This window comes from Myotis nattereri (assembly GCF_964212035.1).
Source record: "Myotis nattereri genome assembly, chromosome: 15".
Classification (NCBI taxonomy): domain Eukaryota; kingdom Metazoa; phylum Chordata; class Mammalia; order Chiroptera; family Vespertilionidae; genus Myotis; species Myotis nattereri.
The window spans coordinates 29,572,023-29,592,263 of NC_138090.1; the positions used below are offsets into that span (position 1 = coordinate 29,572,023).

The 20,241-nt window shown below is 60.8% G+C and overlaps 1 protein-coding gene across 1 annotated transcript; it reads left to right on the forward strand.

Annotated features, from left to right (window-relative positions):
• Positions 1–5,121: 5,121 nt before the first annotated feature.
• ZNF469 (zinc finger protein 469) lies at positions 5,122–16,758 on the forward strand (the record flags this gene model as incomplete). The annotated part of the gene is made up of 1 exon (XM_081108266.1): positions 5,122–16,758. One exon carries the CDS (start codon positions 5,122–5,124, stop codon positions 16,756–16,758), a length of 11,637 nt encoding a protein of 3,878 aa, XP_080964392.1.
• Positions 16,759–20,241: the final 3,483 nt, after the last annotated feature.

Here is a 20,241-nt window from a genome sequence, read left to right on the forward strand (position 1 = left end):
GGGTCTCACTGGCATGCAGATTCATTGCTCTGCTGTTTGTAAGGCCCAATATAGGACAACCCAGTGCCCATCTGGAGGGGTCTGGATACGTAAATAGCTGTCCATCATTCTGCAGAATATTCTGTAGGTGGAGAGACAGACAGACAGGAATCTGTGGCGTGCTGTGGAATTATCTCCAAGATGTGTTGTTAAATGCAAATAAAGTGGAATAGTGAGTGCAGTCGGCTATCTTTTGTTGAAGAAAGGGGGGGAATGGGACTTGCTGATATTTACATCAAGAAACTGGAAGGAAACCCAAGAAGTTCCCGAGTGCTTACATAGCAGGCCAGGGGAGAGGGCCGACAGGCCAGGGCACAGAGTGAGACTTCTCACTGCAGACCTTTGAACACTGTCTCAAGTTTGGGAGCCATGAGAACTTAACGAAAAGAAATGTAAAATAGTCAACAAACCTGGGGCAAAGGCAGCCAGCTGACCCCTAACCCTGCAGGGCCAGGCTGAGCTGCCTACTGGCCTCCCGAGCTCACCATCTCTCCTCGACAGTTTCCTGGCACCCTAAGGCCCCTGGCTCTGCCTGGCGTGGGGGCGGGGGCCTCACCTGGGAGCCGCTCCCGACTTCTCCCGGGTCTCTTGGCCCCCAGCCAAGCACCACATGGATTCTGACACAGTTTCCATTTTTCCTTGCAGCCAAGAAGTCCTCATTCCTCAGGAAGCTGTGCGGCGACCCAGCTGAGGGCCCCACTCCCCAGGTATGTGGCAGAGGACAGCTGGCCTGGAGGCTGGCAGTCTCCGCCCGGCCGGAGATGCCCTCGGCCCAGGCTCCCCACCCGCCCCACCGGCCCGTCTCCTTCCGTCTCCCGGCTCAGGCGGTAATTGGGGCTGCCAGCTGCCTCCCTAAGAGACCTTCTCCCTGAGCCAGCTGTCAGGAGCCGCCTCGTGGCTTCTAACCACAGCGCTGAGCTGGGGTGAGACTGTTCAGGGCGGCAGCAGCTCCTGTCAGCTAAGCTCTCCAGGGGCCAGCAAGTCAGGCCTCCTCAGACCAGACCCCTCCTTTCCCCAGGGCGGGCTGGAGCACAGCTGCTTCAAACCAACAAATTAGCAACTTCTTCCTGTTTTCAGACCCCACTCAGCCCTCCCCACAGCCTCCTTCCTGCAGTCTCCTCACCGCGTGGGCTTTGTGCTGGTGAGCGAACCAGGGGCCCAGAGGAGTGACCAGACTCAACAGTTACAGGACTAACAGGGACAGTGTGTTGGTCCGCACCACACTCTGCTAAATGCTTTAGGAAGAGGTTATTCGCTGATTTCTCCCTTGCCACTGCCTTTGAGATCAGCTCCAGTGTTGTTCCCAGGTCACAGACGGAGAAGCCGGGGCTGACGGAGGCTGGGAGAGGTGCCTGGCGTGTGCAGCCGGCACTGTCGGGCAATCAGAAGCAGGAACCCCCCCGCCCCCCCACCTACCCTCTCAGAGGCTGCCTGGATCCTGGACCTGCGGGGCTCAGTGTCTAACGATACTCTGGCCTCACCTGCCACCCCCTAAAAAGCTCTGGAAGCTGTGGGGAGTCCCAGGCTCTCCCCGTCCCCTGACCCGTGTCCCAGCAGCAGCCTGTTCAGGGGCAGGTGAAGGAGGCCCTGCAAGGTCAGAGGCCCTCGGAGGTCAGAGGCCCTGGCACCTCTGCACGCCTGACCCCATGGACTTCACTGCCTCTGCAACTGGAGGCCTGGAAGTCGGCCTGGGTCCTGCCCCCTTCGGCTGAGAAGTTCAAGAGGGGAGGTCCCACAGGCCAGAGCCCCCCCTGCTGGTCCAGAGCCAGCTCTTGGCCCAACTTTTGCTGGATCGCCGCCTGCATGAGGTTAAAGAGCTTTCCCTGTGGCGTGTACCTGCAGCCAGTGGCCAAGGGGGCTCCCAGGAGACTCCCTGGCCTGGGTCAGAGCACATGGGAAGGCAGGCCACCTTGCCCAAGCCACTGGCTGCAGCCTGATACCCGCTCACTTGGGTCCCACTTGCCCACCCTGTAAAGGCCTCAATGTCCTTCAGGAACTGGCCCAGCTCCACACGGTTCCTTCCTCGGCACAGAGCACTTTCTCCCAGCGTTCCCACGCAGCCCTGCACCTGCCCGCGCTCACAGTTCCCACCCCCGAATGCCCTCTCCATCCACGTGGCCAAAACTGATGCCGCCTCCTCTAGGAAGTCTCCTCTGATTCCAGCCAGGCAGGAGCCCCCTCCTCTGATATCCCTAGAACGGTGCCAGGGACATCATCTTGATGGTTAAGTTCCACCTAGCATGCAGTAGGTACTCAATAAATGCCACTCCCTGCCCCCCACGCCCAGCCTCTGTGGGCCCCACAGGAGCTCTGAGCCCCAAAGCTGCAGTTTATCTCCCCCTGAGCGCTGGGCCTGGGGCAGATGTCCAGAAGCGCTCTTGTGAGTGTGAATGCATGAACGAGGGGTCAGCCCCAGTGACTGGCCTTCCCACCAGGAAAAGCCGGTTCTGGTTGCTGGAAACAAAAGGACCCTTGGGGATAGCCGGGTCTGACCCTCCCCCCTTGGCTGATGGGAACAGGAGCCCAGAGATGGACAGTGCCCCACCAGTGACCAGGCGGCCAGCCTACCGCCTGGCCACAGCTTGTGACCTCAGTCCTCGAAAAGGCAGCAAGGCAGGTTTCCAGATCTCTGCTCTAAAAGTCTCTGCTCAGAAGTAGCATGAGTCACTGCGGCTCACAGCTAGATTGAACGGAGCCATGTGGCCAAGCCTGCCGGTTGCCGGGCGGATTGAAACAACCCTTCCACGGCGACAGCCGGATCTTCGTCATGTGATCTACTGCCTCCAGCCCCCATGGGGAGCTTTCTGACCAGAGCTCGGAGCTACCTGGAGGCTGCAGGTGCCCCTGAGAGCAGGTGGGGCCATGGAGTCAGAGACTTCTGCTCCTCTTTAAAAGCCCACTCAGGATGGCCCAGGTGTCACTGCAGCTTGGAGGGCCAACAGACCAGGCTCCCATCTGGCTGCCAGCAGTGCCCCAGGAGAAGCAATGCCACCACCCGTGCACAGATGGGGACACTGAGTCTGGGGAGGCACAGGAAGCGAGTGTCCCTGCATGCCAGGCCATGGCAGGTAACAAGAATGTTGAACCTTAGAACGATCCAATGAGAGTGGCACCGTTACCATCCCTATTCAAGGGTGTGGAAACCGACCTTTCCTCAATCGTGAGTGCCTACTGTGCGCCAGACTCCAAGCAGTGGGGATGAGGCAGAGAATAAACCGCAGGCTCCCTAGTCTGGGGGCCCCAGGCTCAGGCAGAAACAGGAATAGTCAGAAAACCACACACACAGCAGATGGTCCACAAGGGACCTGATATACAGCTTGGACACAGTGCCCGTGTTATTTCACAACAGCCCACCAGGGGGCTCTCCTGGGATCCCCATTTTCCAGGCTCAGGGATGCTGAGGGACTAGTCCCAGGTCCCACAGCAGGTCAGTGGCTGAGCCAGGACTTGCACTGGGCAGTTCAAAGTCCAGCAGGGAGGATGACATCTCATAGGCCAGCCGTGGGCAAACTACGGCCCGCGGGCCGGATCCGGCCCGTTTGAAACAAATAAAACTAAAAAAAAAAAAAAAAAAGACTGTACCCTTTTATGTAATGATGTTTACTTTGAATTTATATTAGTTCACACAAACACTCCATCCATGCTTTTGTTCCGGCCCTCCGGTCCAGTTTAAGAACCCATTGTGGCCCTCGAGTCAAAAAGTTTGCCCACCTCTGTCATAGGTTCTGCCCTCTCTCGTGCAGGGGCTTATGAGGGGCCAGGCTGCTGCTGTCTCCACACCAGGCACAGCCTAGCCCCAATCTGGTGTCCAGATCATGTGTGGCATGGCTGGAGGAGGCCCTTCCTGGGGACCCCCAGTGCCTTCCACTAGCTGTGAGGCCATGTGTGAGGTACTCACCTCCCCGTAGCTCTAAGGGTTCTGACCTCCAGAGCCACTATGAAGACAGGAGAAGTGACTGATGGAAAGAGCTCAGCTCCCTGGCCCCCAGCCAAATGCTCAGAAGGAGCTCATGCTGAGGTTACTGCTATCGTTCATTCATTCAACAAACTTCACCCACAAGCGCTTGCTCCAAGATCTCCAGTCTTGGGATGGAAAGGGGATGGAAGGGCTGGCCCCAGGCAGTGGGGCCCAGAAGAGGGGGTAAGACCTCTGCTTAGGAGGGCAGGGGCACACACGCTGCTGGGATGGGGGAGGGTCCGCGGGGCTGGCCACGGGGGGGAGAGGGACAGTACTGGAACCATCCCCACCCAGGAGAGACAGGGATGCTTCTGCCCCAAGTCAGACTATGATCCCTGGGAGGTCTCCACACACAGGGAGGAAGCACCAGAAGTGCCTGGCGCTGCCTAGAAATACAGATGCAGACCCCACCCAAGGGGCTGACCAGTGGGTCCCCAGGGCGAGTGGCTTGAGGCTGTCCTGTGTGCAACAGCTGTAAGACCATCACAGGCCCAGGTGTGAGCCTCAGGCCAGACTCAGGTGTGCATAGTCTCGCCCCTTATTTCCCAACTCCGCTTCTGATGTGAGGCCCCTCCTCTCAGCAGGCGGAGGTGTCCCCTCTGTCCCGCCTGGGTTGTCCCCTGACCCCACCTGGGCTGTAGCTCAGGTCACACAGATGGCCCACCAGGTGCTCTTTATCCCTGCCATGGGGCCTCCGTAGGTCTGGGGCCTTTCACTCACAGGCTGGCCAGAGCCACACAGGACTGCTCTGAGGTGGCCAGGGGTCTTCTGAGCACCCCCCTTTTTTCCCCTCTCCTTCTCCCCGCCCCTCAACCCCTTGCTCAATCTGGCAGGAAAGCTTTTCTCCTCTTGCCTCTCAAAGTGGCATTGGAGCTGAGCCCCTTCCTCTAAAGGTGGGGGCTTTGGTGCCAACTGCTTCTGCTCCCAGCCTGGCACAGTTTCCGTGGGAGCCAGGGAGCCTCCACAGCTCCCTCCTCACTTCTGTCTTCTCCTTTCAGGCTCCACCCAGGACCATGAGAGCAGGTTTCTCCAGGGACCCCCAAGGGGCAAGGATGGCCACCCAGCCCTCTCCCCACGGACCCCCGCGGACCACCACATCCTCCTAGCAACCAGACGGAGGGGCCATGCCTGGAGAGCAGCCCCGCGGAGCACCGCCCCCAACCATGACCAGAGGCCTGCAATCCTGCCAGACAACCAGTGGCATGGCCAGTGGCACAGCTCCCCAACCCCCCGGCGAGGACAGTGCCCTGGCCAGCAGGACCACCAAGGCCATGAGGGAGCCGGGCAGCGGGACCCAGGCCATGGAGCCCCCTGATACCCAGCCTGGGCAGGCTAGGGAGGTGGAGCCCAAGGCCACCCTCCAGAGAACCCAGCCCCTAAGCAGCCCCCCCAGGAAGGGTGGTAGCCCCCGGGCCCCACTAGGGAGGAGCCACACACAGGCTCCCACAGGGCACACAGGCAGGGCAGACAACAGCCCCCAGCAGCTCTGCACTCTGAGCATTTCGGGCTCAAGGGCCAGGCCCGCCCTGGATGAGACCCCTGAGGGCCCACAGCGTGAGGGCCCCCGGCCCCCAGAAGCAGAGGCCCCTCCTGCCCCAGAAGAGCTCAGCTTCCAAAGGTGCTTCCAGGAGACACCCTCCAGCTTTACCTCCACCAATTATACCTCACCTAGTGCCACCCCAGGGCCCCCGCCCCTTAGGGCCCCCCAGAGCAGTGACGCCAGTCCCTGCAGGCCAGCCTCCTACTCAGAATTCCAGGCCAGTGGGGCCGATGCCTGGCTTCCCGCTGCTGAAAACAACTTCCCAGGTGCTAGTTTCAGGGTCCTTCCCACAGAACCGGAGCCCTTTCCCAAAGCTGGCAGCCCCAGGGTGGCCTCCTTCCAGATCCCCTTCCCAGCACTGCCTGGGGCTGGCCCAAAGCCCTTCCCCGAGGACACGGCAGGGCCTGAGTACTCTGAGAGGGCCCTGGTGTTTGCCTTCCACCAGCCTCGGGGAGAATGGCAGGAGGAGGCAGTGGGCACAGGCACGGCCTACCCCCTGCCCACGCAGCCTGCTCCCCCACCCCCGTCCTGCTTCTCCAGCCAGCTGGGGCGTCTTGACCCCACCAGTGACCTCGGCCGTGCTGTCCCCACAACTGGTGCTGCTCGCCCGGTCCCCAGCCCCTTCTCAGAGAGCACGGTCACCTTCCCAGACAGTTTGCACAAGAGCCTGACCACAGCCCTCCCTGAGAGACCGCCTTCAGCCCACAATGGACTGGGGAGCCCCAGGGGACCCCCAAACTCTTTGCCCCAGAGGCACTTTCCAGGGCAGGCTTATGGAAGCCCGGGAGCCAGTGGGGTGGGCACCAGTCCTAGTTCTCTGGACACAGAGCTGGCCAACCCTGGGCCGCCGCCCACCAGGCTGCCCCAGCTGTGGGATCCCACCAGAGCCCCTTACCCCACGCCTCCCCTGGGCCCCCCAGCCACCACCAGGAGTGTGTTCTTTGAAGGCCAGCCCAGCTCTGGCCAGCGGCTTGGCCTCCCTCAGAGCTCCCCGCTGCCCTGGCCCCGGGTGCTCCCGGCCACCAGGCCCAGCCCCCATCCAGTGGAGATGCTGAACCAGCTGCCTTTTCCCCCAGGGACCCCTGAGTGGCAGGGGGGCCGCCAGGTAGCCCTGGGTGCTGCCAGCAAGACACCTGGACCTGGGGAGAAGCTGGTGCTGAGAAACAGCCCCAGCCAGCACAGCAGCAGCTCCCCGGGGCTGTTCACCTACAATGGGCTGCAGGACCCTGGAGCCCAGCCCCTGTTCTTTGCGGTGGCCCAGCCCCAGGTCTCACCCCAAGGGACCCCCAGCCTGCCCCCACCCAGACTTGTGGGAGCCTCTCCCAGTGAGTCCCCACTGCCCTCACCCGCCACCAACACAGCCGGCAGCAGCACCTGCTCATCACTGTCACCGCTGTCCAGCAGCCCAGCCAACCCCAGCTCGGAGGAGAGCCAGCTCCCCGGCCCACTAGGGCCCTCTTCCTTCTTCCACCCCCCCAGTCACCCCCAGGAGAACAGCAGCCCCTTCCCATCCCCTGACCCCTCACATGCCCTCTCCATCCACTACCAGCCAGAGCCAGTCAAGACCTTCCCTTTCCCCACAGAGGTGCTGGGGGCTGAGGGTACCTTCAAATGCCTGGAGGAGGTCCCATTCCCCAGTGCGGTCTCCGAGGTGGGCAGTGGGGGGCTGGAGGGCTTCCCCCCGGAGCCGCCCCCCTACTCTGCCCATCACTTCCCCCTCAGCAGCGCCAGCCTGGACCAGCTGGACGTGCTGCTCACTTGCAAGCAGTGCGACCGAAACTACAGCAGCCTGGCCACCTTCCTGGAGCACCGGCAGTTTTGCAGCCTGCTCCTGGCCAGGACCAAGGACAGCCACCAGCAGCCCTCAGAGATCTCTCGGCCTTCCGCCGCCCCCTCTGTGCTGGCTGCCCCCAAAGCACCGGACCCCGGGAACCCAGGCCTTCTCAGCCACACGAAGACGGTCCCCTTCCTGCTAGGGGGAGACCTCCGGGTGGATGGCAAAGATGACCCCCTGAGGACAACGTTCTTGCCCAACCTGACCACTGCCCCTTTCCCACTCTCTGCTGCGGACCTGGACCTGGAGGATGATGCCAAGCTGGACAGCCTCATCACCGAGGCACTCAACGGCCTGGAATATCAGTCAGACAACCCTGAGATCGACAGCAGTTTCATCGACGTCTTCGCTGATGAAGAACCTTCTGGCCCCAGAGGTACCAGTGCCGGGCTGCCCACCAAGACCAGGGTGGGTGGGGCCATGCCAGAGAACAAATCCCATCCCCCGCTCCCACCCATGGAGCCCCAGGCCCCCCGCCCTGGGGACGGGGGCTACACAGCCTGCAGCCGGCCCAAAACTCGATCCCGGGGCCCAGTGCCTGCGGAGGCAAATAGGACCAGCCTGGCCAGCCAGCAGAGGAGAGGGAAGCAGTTTAAGTTTTCCCAAGGAGAACTGGACACAGCCAACACTGCCAAGAGGTCGGGCAGGGGCACCAGAGCCTCCTGTCTGAGGCCCAGGAGGAAGGGCAAAAGGGCTGAGCCAGCCCCACACCGCCCCCGGGACCTCAGGACCCAAGCCCTCAAGAGCCACACAGATCCCTGTGGGAGGCTCCTCCCGGTGGAGACTAGGAGCTCTAAGCGCCTCCGACTGTCCCTGCGGAAGGATTCCAGGAGGAGGAAGGCCTGGGGTGGCACCTGGAGCAAGGAGCTCATCCACAAGATCGTGCAGCAGAAGAATCAGCTGCACAAGCAGCAGGCGCAGCAAGGCCAGGGCAGCGGCTTCTCCCTGGCGACCGAGAGGCCCGCACCCAGCACCCTGGAGGGCAGGCTCCAGGAATATGACTATGCTTCAGAGTCCGAGGAGGAGGACAACTTGCAGGCTCGGGGCTCCCACCTCAGAGGCAGGCCTCGGCACGGCAGCCGGCGGTGGCGCCGAGGTGAGAAGAGGAAGGGAGTGGACTTAGCCCTGGGTCCTAGAGAAGAGCGAAAGCAGCAGAAATCCAGGAAGGTCGTGAGGCCGGAAACCACAAAGCCAGGCAGGCCTTGCCCAGGCCCCAGTGAAAGCCCTGAGGGCCAGGGCCCACGGCAAAGCCCTGAGACGGCAGACAGCCCTAAGGAGAGAGACCCCAAGTGTCTCCTGCAGATTCCCACCAGCACCAAGACCCCAGAAGAAAACCATCCATCGCTGGACTTCCCTCAAGATGTTCCTCCTGACACCGCAGAGCTTCTCGGAGATGCCTCGGGCTCTCCTCCGTCCACCTGTGTGGAAGGAAGTCTCTGTCCCCCAGCCCCTGAGCAACCACAGCCAGGCAGGGAGGACGCCACGGTGCCCCACGGGAGCTCAGCACTGCCAGGCGCAGGCAGCCTGCTGGGTGTCCCCCTGTGCACAGAACCCCCCATCTCTCATAACAAAGAGGACCCCCCTGCCTGCCTGCCAGGAGAATTGCTGGTCCCCATCACTGACACCGCTGCTGCCTACCCCGAGCCCAGCACCCTGTTTTTAAAGGCCCCTGATCTTGGGTGTGACTCTGCTCTTTTTAACAGAGACTCCCTGGTTCCAGCTGCCAAAATGGAGCCCCAGCCCTACAGCAGCCCCCCCAGAAAGTTGCTCCTTGGACCCAAAGACCTGGCTGGCTGTTTCCCCAAAGACATGTACTCCCAGGCTTTGGCTCCAGACACTCCTGCAGCCAGTAGCAGGCACCTGTGCCAGGAGGGTGTGGACCCCAGCTCCCTTGAGCCAAAACCTCCCAGGAATCCACCCTACACAGTGGACACGGGCCCAAGCAAAGCCGAATCACCGCTGACCTTGGAGTCCACGCCCCTCCTCTCGGGGCTGCCCGTGGACGAGTTCAACTCACCAATCTACAGCAGCCTGTCCGGAAACGGGGACCCACCGTCACCACCTACACGCATTGATCCACCCCCAAGGAAACCCCAGCTGGACCCACCCTACCCCTCATTTCTGCCTGAGAAGGGCTGGTCTCTGCTGGAGGAAGTTTCCCCAGTGCTCTCCAGCCATCTGGACCATTCTCCTGACCTCTCAGGGGCAAAGGTGTTCAGTAAGAGGTGTCCTCGTGAAAGGACACCAGCCGCCACCCCTCCGCCTTTGCCGTGCAAGGTTAGCGAATGTAGCATCACTTTTATGAGCAGCCTGCCTGAGGATGAACTAGAGATCAAACGATTGGTGACCGAATTAGAAAGTCAGCTGCAAAGCAAAGGTGTGCAGGAGGCCCCGGGAGAGCTGCGTGGACCTCCGCACACGGGCAGAATGCGCTCGGGCATAGGCACCCCGCTGCCCATCCATCAGGCGGCTTCACCCCAAAAGGACTCATTCTCCACAGCTGACCTCACTGATCTTGGGGAACTGAGTCCACACCAGGAAGGGGCAGAAACAGCCGTGGCCACCACAGAGGGGACCCTCGGGAGCCCCCAGGAGGAGTGGCCCTCATTTCACCTGGGAGAAGCAGCCCCTCCCCCTGCAACCCACAAAGACCAGGTTGCTGGGGCTTCTTTCAGCCCCGCTGGGGCTAGCCTCAGTTTCCAGCCCGTGCAGAACACCAGAGTCTCCAGGAGAGGGCTCCCTGAGGCGGAAGAGGGCTGCAGGGGCTGCCCAGAAGCCTGTCTCCCAGACCCTGGAGAGCCACACAAACCCCCCTCGGACAGAGGGAAGTTAGTGAAGTGCAGCCCAAACCATGAGCCTTTGTTTCTTAAAAACAACAAGGCCACCGGAATCCATCACAACGAAGATGTCCTGCTGCTCCTTCCCTGCACTCAAAGAGGGGGATCCTGCAAGGCACAGGGGCCTGGCCAAGATGCCCCTGAGCTGGAGGGGCTCAGCAGTCCTGTTGCCCATCTGGCACCTGACTTGGCATTTCAGGGTGCTACAGTTCTGCATCTGGGTGCCAGTCCACCTTCTGGTACCAGTCACCGTGAGGCCCTCAAGGGACATTCTCTAAGCAGTGCAGACGGGGCAGAAGAAACAGGTCCCCTCCACCCTGCAGCAGGGAGCCCTGGCTCTGAGGGTAACAAGAAGGTTGTACCAGCAGGGGCCTCCCCAAGTCCTGGCTGCATGCCCAACATCAGTCCTGGCAGGAGGCCCCAGGACCCAGCCAAAAGCCCTCTATGTCAACTCCAGCTCCTGGTGGCCGGAGCAGCTGAGAATGAAGATGATGACCAGAGCTTACAGGGGCCTCAGCTTGCCAACACCCAGAGCTCTCAACAGAGCAACCCCTCAGATGTGGAAGAGGACATCATAGAATGTGGGAATGTGGCCCATGGCCCTGATAAGGGTTCAGATGGCGGTGTGCAGGTGACAGCTATCTCTGAAATGGCCAGATGTCAGCTGAGGCCAGAGGCAGGTGGCCATCTGGGCTCACCCGGCCAGGCTGAGAAGCTCAAAGGCCCAGGCGAAGCCATCCAGCTGCAACCAGATAACTGGGGGAGCCTGGGGAGCCCAGACAACCTCACCACAGTTGATGCTGATCCTGAAACTACACTGGCCAGCCCTGCTGGGGCTGCAAACCAGCTAGGGGGGCAGGTCCAGGGAAGCAGACCGAACTTGGGCCTTCAAAATGAGGCACAGTCCACTCCCAGCCCCTCTTCCTCTGATGTCCCAGTCTTGACAGCAACCCATGCCCAAAATGGGCCTGAGGATTGGACTCCAGAGGCAGCCAGTCCAGGCCTTAAGAAACACCTGCTACTTACTGGGGAGTGCACAGAGCTCCCCATGAGAGACCTGGCCAGCTGTGCCCCCTTGCCCATTTCTGCAGCCACCCCTGTTCCCTGCAGCCTTGAGCACCTGCTCCAGGAAGACCCTCCCACAGTGCCTTCAGGTGAGCTGAGGGGGCTGCTCCCAGTGTCACCATCCCTCGGGGACCCTACCAGCATGAAGCACCTGCCAGCCTATTCCTCTGCCTGTACAGCTCTAAAAAGGGCTGACTGCACCCCAGCTCCCACAGATGCTAGAGCTGGAGGGTCCCTGGCGACCTCCTCATCTTTGAGGACAAGCTCTTGTGGCCTCAAGGAAAGCCTGGTCTGCCACTCTCTCCTAGGGGAACGGAGCCCACTGCAAGACACTTCCACGGGCCAGCCCAGTCTCATCAATGCCTTCATTTCCACCCATGTGGAGGATCACCCTGAAGGCTACATTCCAAGATCCCTAGAGGGTTCTAGAAAAGAGAGGCTGAGAGGATCTCCTGCCTCTGATGTCCCTTCTCCCCCATCGAGGGCCATGTCCCCAAGAGTGACCGTCCAGGCTGCAGCCCTACCCGGCATTCCTGCCACAGATGGCATGGGAGCAGTTAGAGGCCCCAGGGATGGGTGGCCAGACCCCCACCGCAGGGGAGCACTGCCCCACAGCAGCCCAGACAGGACGCCTGAGGGTCCCTCCTCAGAACACCCAGGACACAGGGAAGGCCAGAGCATCACCACTGCGCCCACTGACGCTTCCTCCCAGACGACAACAGGGCCAGAGCCTCGTGCCTGCCGGGAAGGTGAGGCCGGGGCCAGCACCCAGGGCGAGGAGGACCTTAAGATACCTGGGGCTGGGCACCCTGGCATTTCAAAGGCCTCAGCAGCTGGCACCAGAGGCCCGACAGTCACCTGCCCTTCTGAAGAGCTCCAGCAGGACAGAGCCACGTCTCTGAGCAGCACAACCAGCAACTCCAGGCCCAACTCCCCACAGAGCCTCAGAAATGTCCCCCAGCAGGTGCCCCAGGGGGACCCTCTATGTCCCCAGGACCCCAAACAGAAGCCTTGTGGCTTTAAAAACAGCCCCATGTCTACTGAGAGCAGCTGCTGGAAGAACCGAGACCCCAGAGGGCGGCCTGTGACCTGCGAGGTCTGCTCGGCCACCTTCCGATCCGGACCAGGCCTAAGCCGCCACAGAGCCAGGAAGCACAGGATACAGGGGGTCACCTCCCAGCCAAGCCCCCCAGCCCTGGCTGCTCCCCAATCTGGGGAGCCTGCAGCTCAGATGAGCCGCCCCCCTGGGAAGAAAAGCCGCAGGGCACCCGGGAAGGAGAAACTGAGGCACAGGCTGAGCAGCCCCAGCCACACTGCTAGGTCACCTCCGGTCCAGGGCTCCAGGGCTCCTGAGGATGCCCCAAGTCCCAAGATGTCCAAGGGGCTCAGGCAGGGGGTTAGCATTGTGAGAACACCAGTCAGTCCCCTGAGCCGGGAACCACACACCCCAGGCCTGGTCAAGCAAGAAGTGGGCTCGAAGCCTGCAGAGCCCAGGAAATGGGACTTGCTGCAGAGGGACGACCCCTGTCCCAAACGGGCAGAGAGAAGAGGAGGCAAGAGGCGGGGTAGAGCGCCCATGGGCATCCCCTGCGAGTCAGAGGGGAAATCAAATAAGAAATCGAGAAAGCCAAGAGCGAGAAGGTTCCGGGAGGAGAGCGGTCCTCCAGTCTCTCCTGATGTGATTTCAGATAGAAGCCACTGGAATCCATCAACTGTGACTGTCAATTACCCACCCCCTCTGAGCCTCTGCCTCTCACCGGAGGCAGAGCAGGAGACAGAGGTCATACAGCTGCCGCTCCTCCTGGCCACAGAACTGGAGGAGACGTCCACACAGAAGTCACCTGGGAAGTGGGTGGCACCTCCAGGGAGAATGGAGGGGGTGCCTCCTGCAGAAGAGACAAGGGAGCCGAAGGCAGCCTTGGCAAGGGAGTCCTGGGGACCCAGAGAGACCAGGACATCGGGTGTCTGCAGAGAACTGTCAAGGGCAGCTGGGGGTACACCTGCAGGGCACAGCAGTGCAGCCGAGAGTGGGTCAGGGCAAGGTGTCTGGGAAGGACACAAGCCCCCCTGGGGACCCTCAAGCCCCCCAGAGACTTGTGGTTCTGAAGCAGGTGACACCATCAGCAGTTGCCTCCAGGACCCCCTGTACAATCCAGACGACAGGGTCCAGGAGCATGAAAGTGTCAGGGACCCTCTGAGCTTGTTTGATGACGAAGCCTCCTTTTCCCAGCTCTTCCCTCTGGGCAACCACTTAACTCGGAAGAAGAACCCCCGAGTCTATGGGAAGCGCTGTAAACAGCCAAAGCCTCCACCATTGCCAGAGCCCTGGGAATTCCGGGGCAGTGAAACTCTGCCCTCTGCCCACATGCCCACAGATCTCAGTGACTCAGGCTCCCTCTGCCTGTCCCTCGAGGACCCATGGAGTGACGAGGCCATGGGCCTGCCTGAGTCCTTCCTCCTGGAGGGCTTCCTCAGCAGCAAGATGCCTGGCATTGACCCCTGGGCCCCAGGACCCAGCCTATGGGCCCTGGAGCCTGACCCAGAGGCAGACTGTGCCGAGCAGGAACCCTCCTGCAGTGCCAAGGACCACCCGTCGGAGGACATCCCTGAGCTGCACATGGTCCCAGCGGCTTGGCGAGGCCTGGAGCTGCGCGCCTCCGCTGATGAGACCGCCTCTTCTCTTGGGGACGTGAGCCCTGAGCCCCCCAACCTGGAGCAAGAACACTACAACTGCGGGCTCCCGGGGAATGCCGTGGCTCCTGAGAGGCTCAGCACCAGATTTGAGATGCAAGATATATGCTTTCTGGGACCCTGCGAAGACCCTGTGGCCCTCTCCAACATGAGCTTCTTAGACTTCAAGGCCACAGTGAACTCCCAGGGGTCACGGAGCCAAAGGCCAGAGGAGGTGGCCAAGGCCAAAAGGGCCCCAGTCAGAGACCGGAATGCCAGGGCCAAGAGGACACCCTACAAGTGCAGGGTGTGCTTCCAGCGCTTTCATGGCCTGGGAGAGCTGGACCTCCATAAGCTGGCCCACAGCCCCTCACCGCCCCCCACCTGCTACATGTGTGTGGAGCGCAGGTTTGGCTCTCGAGAGCTGCTGAGGGAGCACCTGCAGGAGAAGCATGTGCAGGGCCGGGCGGGGCTGTGGGCCTGCGGCATGTGCCTGCGGGAGGTGGCCGATGTCTGGATGTACAACGAGCACCTGCGTGAACATGCCCTACGATTTGCCCGAAAGGGGCCGGCACGGAGGTCCCTGGGAGACCCATCTGGACGCTGGGAGGGGGGCAGCACTGTCACACACTTCCTGAGCAGCATGATGGGGCAGGCTTCCAAGCCCCACAGGGGCAAGGGCTCAGTTGGCCAGGCAAATGGGGGCCTTGCAGAGAGGGAGAAGCCAAAACCCAAGGCTCGTACCAAAAACTCAAACCAGGATGGCACGTTGATGCCAGACAGCACCTTAGCCAAAAGCAGTCCATCAACCTGTGCAAACCCAGCTCTGCCCAGCAGTTCTGCCATGCTCCCTGGCTCCACCAAGACATGCCCCAGCCTGTCCCCTGCCCCCTGCCCCAACCGAGAGCCCCTACCCCACACCGTCCCAGTGCATCAGGACTGCAAGGACCCCTCCCGAGACTGCCACCACTGCGGCAAGCGGTTCCCCAAGCCTTTCAAGCTGCAGCGCCACCTTGCGGTGCACAGCCCGCAGCGTGTCTTCCTGTGTCCCCAGTGCCCTAGGGTCTACCCTGAGCCCTGCGAGCTGCGTGCGCACCTCGCCAGGGAGCACGGGGTGAGGGAGGAGCTGGAGCTGCAACACACCCCACTGTATGACTGTGAGCTCTGTGCCAACGTCACCCACATCAGCAAGAGGTCCTTCATCTGCAGCACTTGCAACTACACGTTCGCCAAGAAGGAGCAGTTTGACCGACACATGGACAAACACCTGAGGAGGGGGCAGCAGCCCTTCACATTCCGCGGGGTGCGGAGGCCAGGCGCCGCTGGGCAGAAGACACAGGCCCGGGAGGGCTCACTACCTAGTAAACGGCGCAGAGTGGCCACGCCCAGCGGCGCCCCTGGGCCCGTCGTGGACAGGTCTCTGTCCCTGGGCAGCAGCCCCACTCTGAGCGAGGCATCCATGCCAGCCCTGCTCCGGCCCTGCCTAGAGGCGGCTCCTGGTGGCACCCAGGGTCAGCCCAGGACCCCAGAGAGGCCCATGGATCTTGAGGGCCACCTGGCCAGGGGTACCAATCTGCCCTCTGACTCCCAAGAGTTCATTCTCCCATCTCTGTCTCCTTTCCCAGCAGCCTCAGCTGATGGCAAAGATGACCACCAGCCAGACCAAGCCCTGGAGAGCCCCCCAGATGGGGCTTCCCCAGGCAGCCCTGGGCCTCTTCTCCAGCAGGCTCTCCCTCTGGAGGGATTTCTGCCCCAGCCAGGGGCCAGAGGCCAAGCCTCAGAGAGCCTATTCTCAGGGAAAGGCAGGACGCCAAGTGCCCCTGGCAAATGTGCCCCTGACCATCACCCAGAAGCCCCCTCCATGCTCCGGAAGGAGAAGCAGGCGTCCACATGCCACATGGTGTCTGAGGGGGACAAGGGAGTCCCCTCCCATAAGGGGAGTGCCACCAAGCACGGGGGCTGTCAGAGTTCATCAAAGGACAGGCCAACTCTGTCTATCCCCGGCAAAGCACCCAAGTTCCCGGTGCAATCGAAGAAGGCCGCGGCCAGCCCAAAGCCTGGAGAGCCGGCCCGTGGCACTGAGGACAGGCAGAAGCCCACTGCCCTCAAAGCCAAGCCAGGCCCCAGCTCCCAGGGCAATGGAGACCCACAGCACAGCACCAAGACAGCAGGTGGCAGCCAGCCTCAGCCAGCCAGTGGGCAGCTCCAGAGCGAAACAGCCACTACCCCCTCCAAGCCCAACTGCCCAGCCCAGAGCCCCGCCCCAGACAAGCCCCCCACTCGAGCCCCAGCCAAGGGCTACTCCAAGGCCCCCAGGGAAGCTGGTGACCAGGGGCCCCAAGGGAGCCTGGTCCCCAGGGAGGATAGGGAGGGCAAAGAGAAGAAGAGAAAGGGCCGGACCCTAGGGCCAAGCAAGAGTGAAAGTGTGGGGAGCTTGGGAAGGGCCCCTTCAGTCCCTGACAAACCCCGCCGGGCTCCCCGGAAGCAGGCTGCCCCCAGCCGTGTGCTCCCTGCCAAGCCCAGGCCCGGTAGCCAGAGCAGCATTACACTGCCTCAGCCCTCAGAGCAGCAGCGGGGGGAGCCCAGCCACACACACCGGGACTTCAGACACAGCAGAGATGGACTAGGCAAAGCCTTTCCGCAGGCGAGACCCCTGCACAGGACCCCCAAGAGGGGCAGAGCTGTCCGCGGTGCTGACCGTGCCAATCCCCGAGCCTGCTGGACTGCTGAATCCCAGAACGACCTCCTCAGCCAGCTCTTCGGACAGAGGCTAACCAGCTTCAAGATCCCTCTGAAAAAGGACTCCTCTGAGTAACTTACAGGAGTGAGAGAGTGCATGGGAGAAGGGCTGGGGGATGAACCCAGTGAATAAGGGACTCCTGTCTACACTGGCAAGCTTCAATACTCAGAGGTAGTTTGATTGGTGGCCACATCTTAATCCACCTGACTTACCAGGCAAATGCTCAGACTCCAGTGTTAGAGCTGAGACTCTGATGCTTGGAGTAGGGCCTGGGGTTGATGGACAGCAATACCCTTCCACCTAGAAGGTGAGGGTGAGGGGCTGGCCAGCAGCAGGCTCTTTGAGACCACGCAGCTGTTTTTTCAGAACCAAGAACTTGAAGAGCAGCTCACACCTTGCGTCCCTGCACCTCCTCCTTTGGAGGTTTGGACAGGCTCCTCCCCTCCGTGTCACCTAGTAAGGAAGTAAGTTGAGGCAACCACAGTCGGATCACAGCAGGACCCCTCTTGGTCTTGCTGCTGTTGCTGCAATTCCAAAGTGGCCTTACAAATCAAATGGGGGGCTCTCCACCTAGCGACCTGTGAGCCGCCTGGCCCCCCGAGCACATGGTCTTGATGGCCACTATCCACACCACAGACAGAAGCGCTGGTTTCCAGTGCACCTTGACCCCTGAGGACCAGGTTCCCACGTGGACTGGGAGGAAGCTGCTCAACAGCCAGCTCTCACCAGTTCTTCCTGCCCATCCCCCCCACACACCCCAGCCTCTGTGGTTGCCTTTCTAGAGCTTTCCTCCTACACAGAGCTCTCAGCTGGCAAGTATCAGCAATTTAGCTCTGAAGTTTCTGGTGCTATTTTCATGTTGTAATGTGAATACAGGCTGCCTTGATTTGTTTTACCTGGGTGGGCTGGGAGGGGAGACAGGCTGGAGAGGTGGGAAGGGGGCTGCATGGAAGGCCCACAGGCACCAGCCGCCCCAAGAAGTCTTTCACTGGCTCCCCGGTCAGCAGGCTCCAGCCCCAGGGTTGCAGCCAGAGACGCTGGCTGGGACACTCGGGGCCGGGTGTGGCGCTGCTGGCATCTCATGCACTGATGTGACCCAGGGCTCGGTATGCACGTCCTTTTTACAGAATCGTGTCTTCGAAGGGAGTAGGAGTGTGGGGGAGACTTCCTTCTGTTCTTGGTGTCTGAGGTCCAGTTTGTTTCCTTCTGGGTTTTTTTTTTTTTTCATTTTTACCTTGGGTACAATGTGCATGTCAAAAGTTTTTATTTTGGTATTTTGAAAGAGACCAAACCAGGCCCAAATCTCCTTTCTAGAAGGCGTTGTGTGCCCCTCAGAATGCCTCTTCAGTGCTGATAAATAAAACACGGGGAACTCTGTGGCTGTGCTGTGCGAACCACAGCACACTCATCCTGTCAAATAGATTCCCACTATTTTCACAGAAAGCCTCTGCTGTGTGGCGCCGGTCCTCCAGCCAGCCCCCCGCCTGCCCACCTGGGCCCAGAACCTGACTCATGGAGTGTCAGCTTCGGCTGCCACTTTTGTCCTGAAACCAGGGCTACCTGGCCCTGTAGAGCCTCCCCCAAGCAGCAGAGCGGTCCCACCAGCCCCTCCAGGATTGGTAACACATGCAGATAATGCCATAGGGCAGCCTCACTTTGTTTCTGAAGCTTTCAGAGCAAGAAAGTCAGGAAATCATTAACTCAGTTCAGTTTAGGGGACACGGGAAGGCAGCAGAGGCAGCATGAGGGATAAAACCAGGAGACCCTCCCCCATCGCAGGCTCAGACCCACGGGGCTCACCCAGACCTGAAGACCCCCTCAAAGACTCCAGTGTCTGGGACATGTGACTGGAGGGCTGTCTAGAGTCAGGCACCCATCTAAACTTGCCCTTGACAAACACCTGGGCCCAGCATGAGGGGCATCGCTCAGAGCAGGTCCCCAATAACACATGCTAGGTAGAGGAGAAGAGCCTCGCCAAGCCCTCGCCACAGGAAGAGGGATCCCACCTGTGAAATGGTAACTGGGGCCTCATCACTTCTGTCCAGGCCCACAGACCCCTGCCCCAGCGACACTCCCCTGCCTGCCTGGCTCACCTTCATCCCACCAGGCCCTTGACTGTGCAGTTCCCTCCACCAGGAATGCCCTTCCCAGGTCCTCTCCCTAAGTCTTAGCCCCTCCCATCGATGTGCCCCCAGCCCCAGGTGGGCAGCCATGAGGGAGTCAGTGAGGGGCCTGGCCATCCGCCTCCGTTTATGCACCCGTTCTGCACCGGGAAATGGGCCAGAGGCAGCTCCCACTCTCAGAGGTTTCCACAGATTCTGTCAGGAGTAGGGGCTTTGGTCTCTTTGAGGGGTCTCTCTGGCAGGGCCGCTCACAGGAGGGGCGATCGGGGATGGGAAGAGCCCTGACTGCTGCACAACGGAGACAGGTGGTGTTGGGGTGTGTGAGTTTGAGCCACGTTTGAGAAAGGCTGTCTGGGGACTCGGCATGGAGACCCATGAGGTCCAGCGGGTTTGCAAGATGGGGTACTCGCATTCCTGGGTGCCCCCATTTACCATACGTCTGGCAAGGCCTGGGGCCAGCAGCATCTGTATCACTGGGAACATGGTGGACAGTCCAGGCTCTGCCCAATTTTCAGTCAGATGCTCTGGGGTGGGTGAGCACTCTGTGATGTCACATGCCCTTAGGGTGCTGGTTCCCACAATATTTGGGAACCCATCATGGCTCCAGTCTGCTCAGGGACTGGGGTGAACAAGACACCCCACTCCTGTGGCGGTAACCCCCTCCTGCAGCCAGAGCCCCCAGCGTGCACATGCCCAGCTGGCCAGCAGGTGGCAGCATTTGTCCAGCTAGGCTGGGCACCTAGGCCACTGGCAGCTGGACTCTAGGCCTAGAGTCACCCACCGCTTTTCACATGCAAACATGACAGACACAAGCCATAGCCCCACCCCCCTTCCACCTGACCAACAGGTTCAGAAACCCAAGCTTACTGCACATATGTGTGCACCTCTCCACAGCCTTACACAAGCCGGCATGGCATGCAGCCCCACACCAGCAAACATGGGACTTGCCCAGACACACTGAGACATGAGTGATGGTGGGTACGTCTAGGACAGCCGTGAGCAAACTACGGCCCCCGGGCCAGATCCAGCCCATTTGAAATGAATAAAACTAAAAAAAAAAAAAAAAGACCGTACCCTTTTATGTAATGATGTTTACTTTAAATTTATATTAGTTCACACAAACACTCCATCCATGCTTTTGTTCCGGCGCTCCGGTCCAGTTTAAGAACCCACTGTGGCCACCCCTGGTCTAGGAGGACCTGGCCCTTTAGAGGCCCCCAGGCAGGCACCCCAGAGTGGCTGTTTGAGCCATGGAGTGGGCTGGATGAGGATGGGCGAGGGTTTGGGCAGGAACAGGGCCACTGCTCCCTGAGGACCTGAGGAAGTGCCTGGCCATCCTACAGCTGAGAAAATGGCATAGTGCCCCCCGCCCACCCCCACCCCCAACCCCTGAATGTCCTCAGGCAGTGCTGCTGCTTCTGCCCTAGTTCACCAT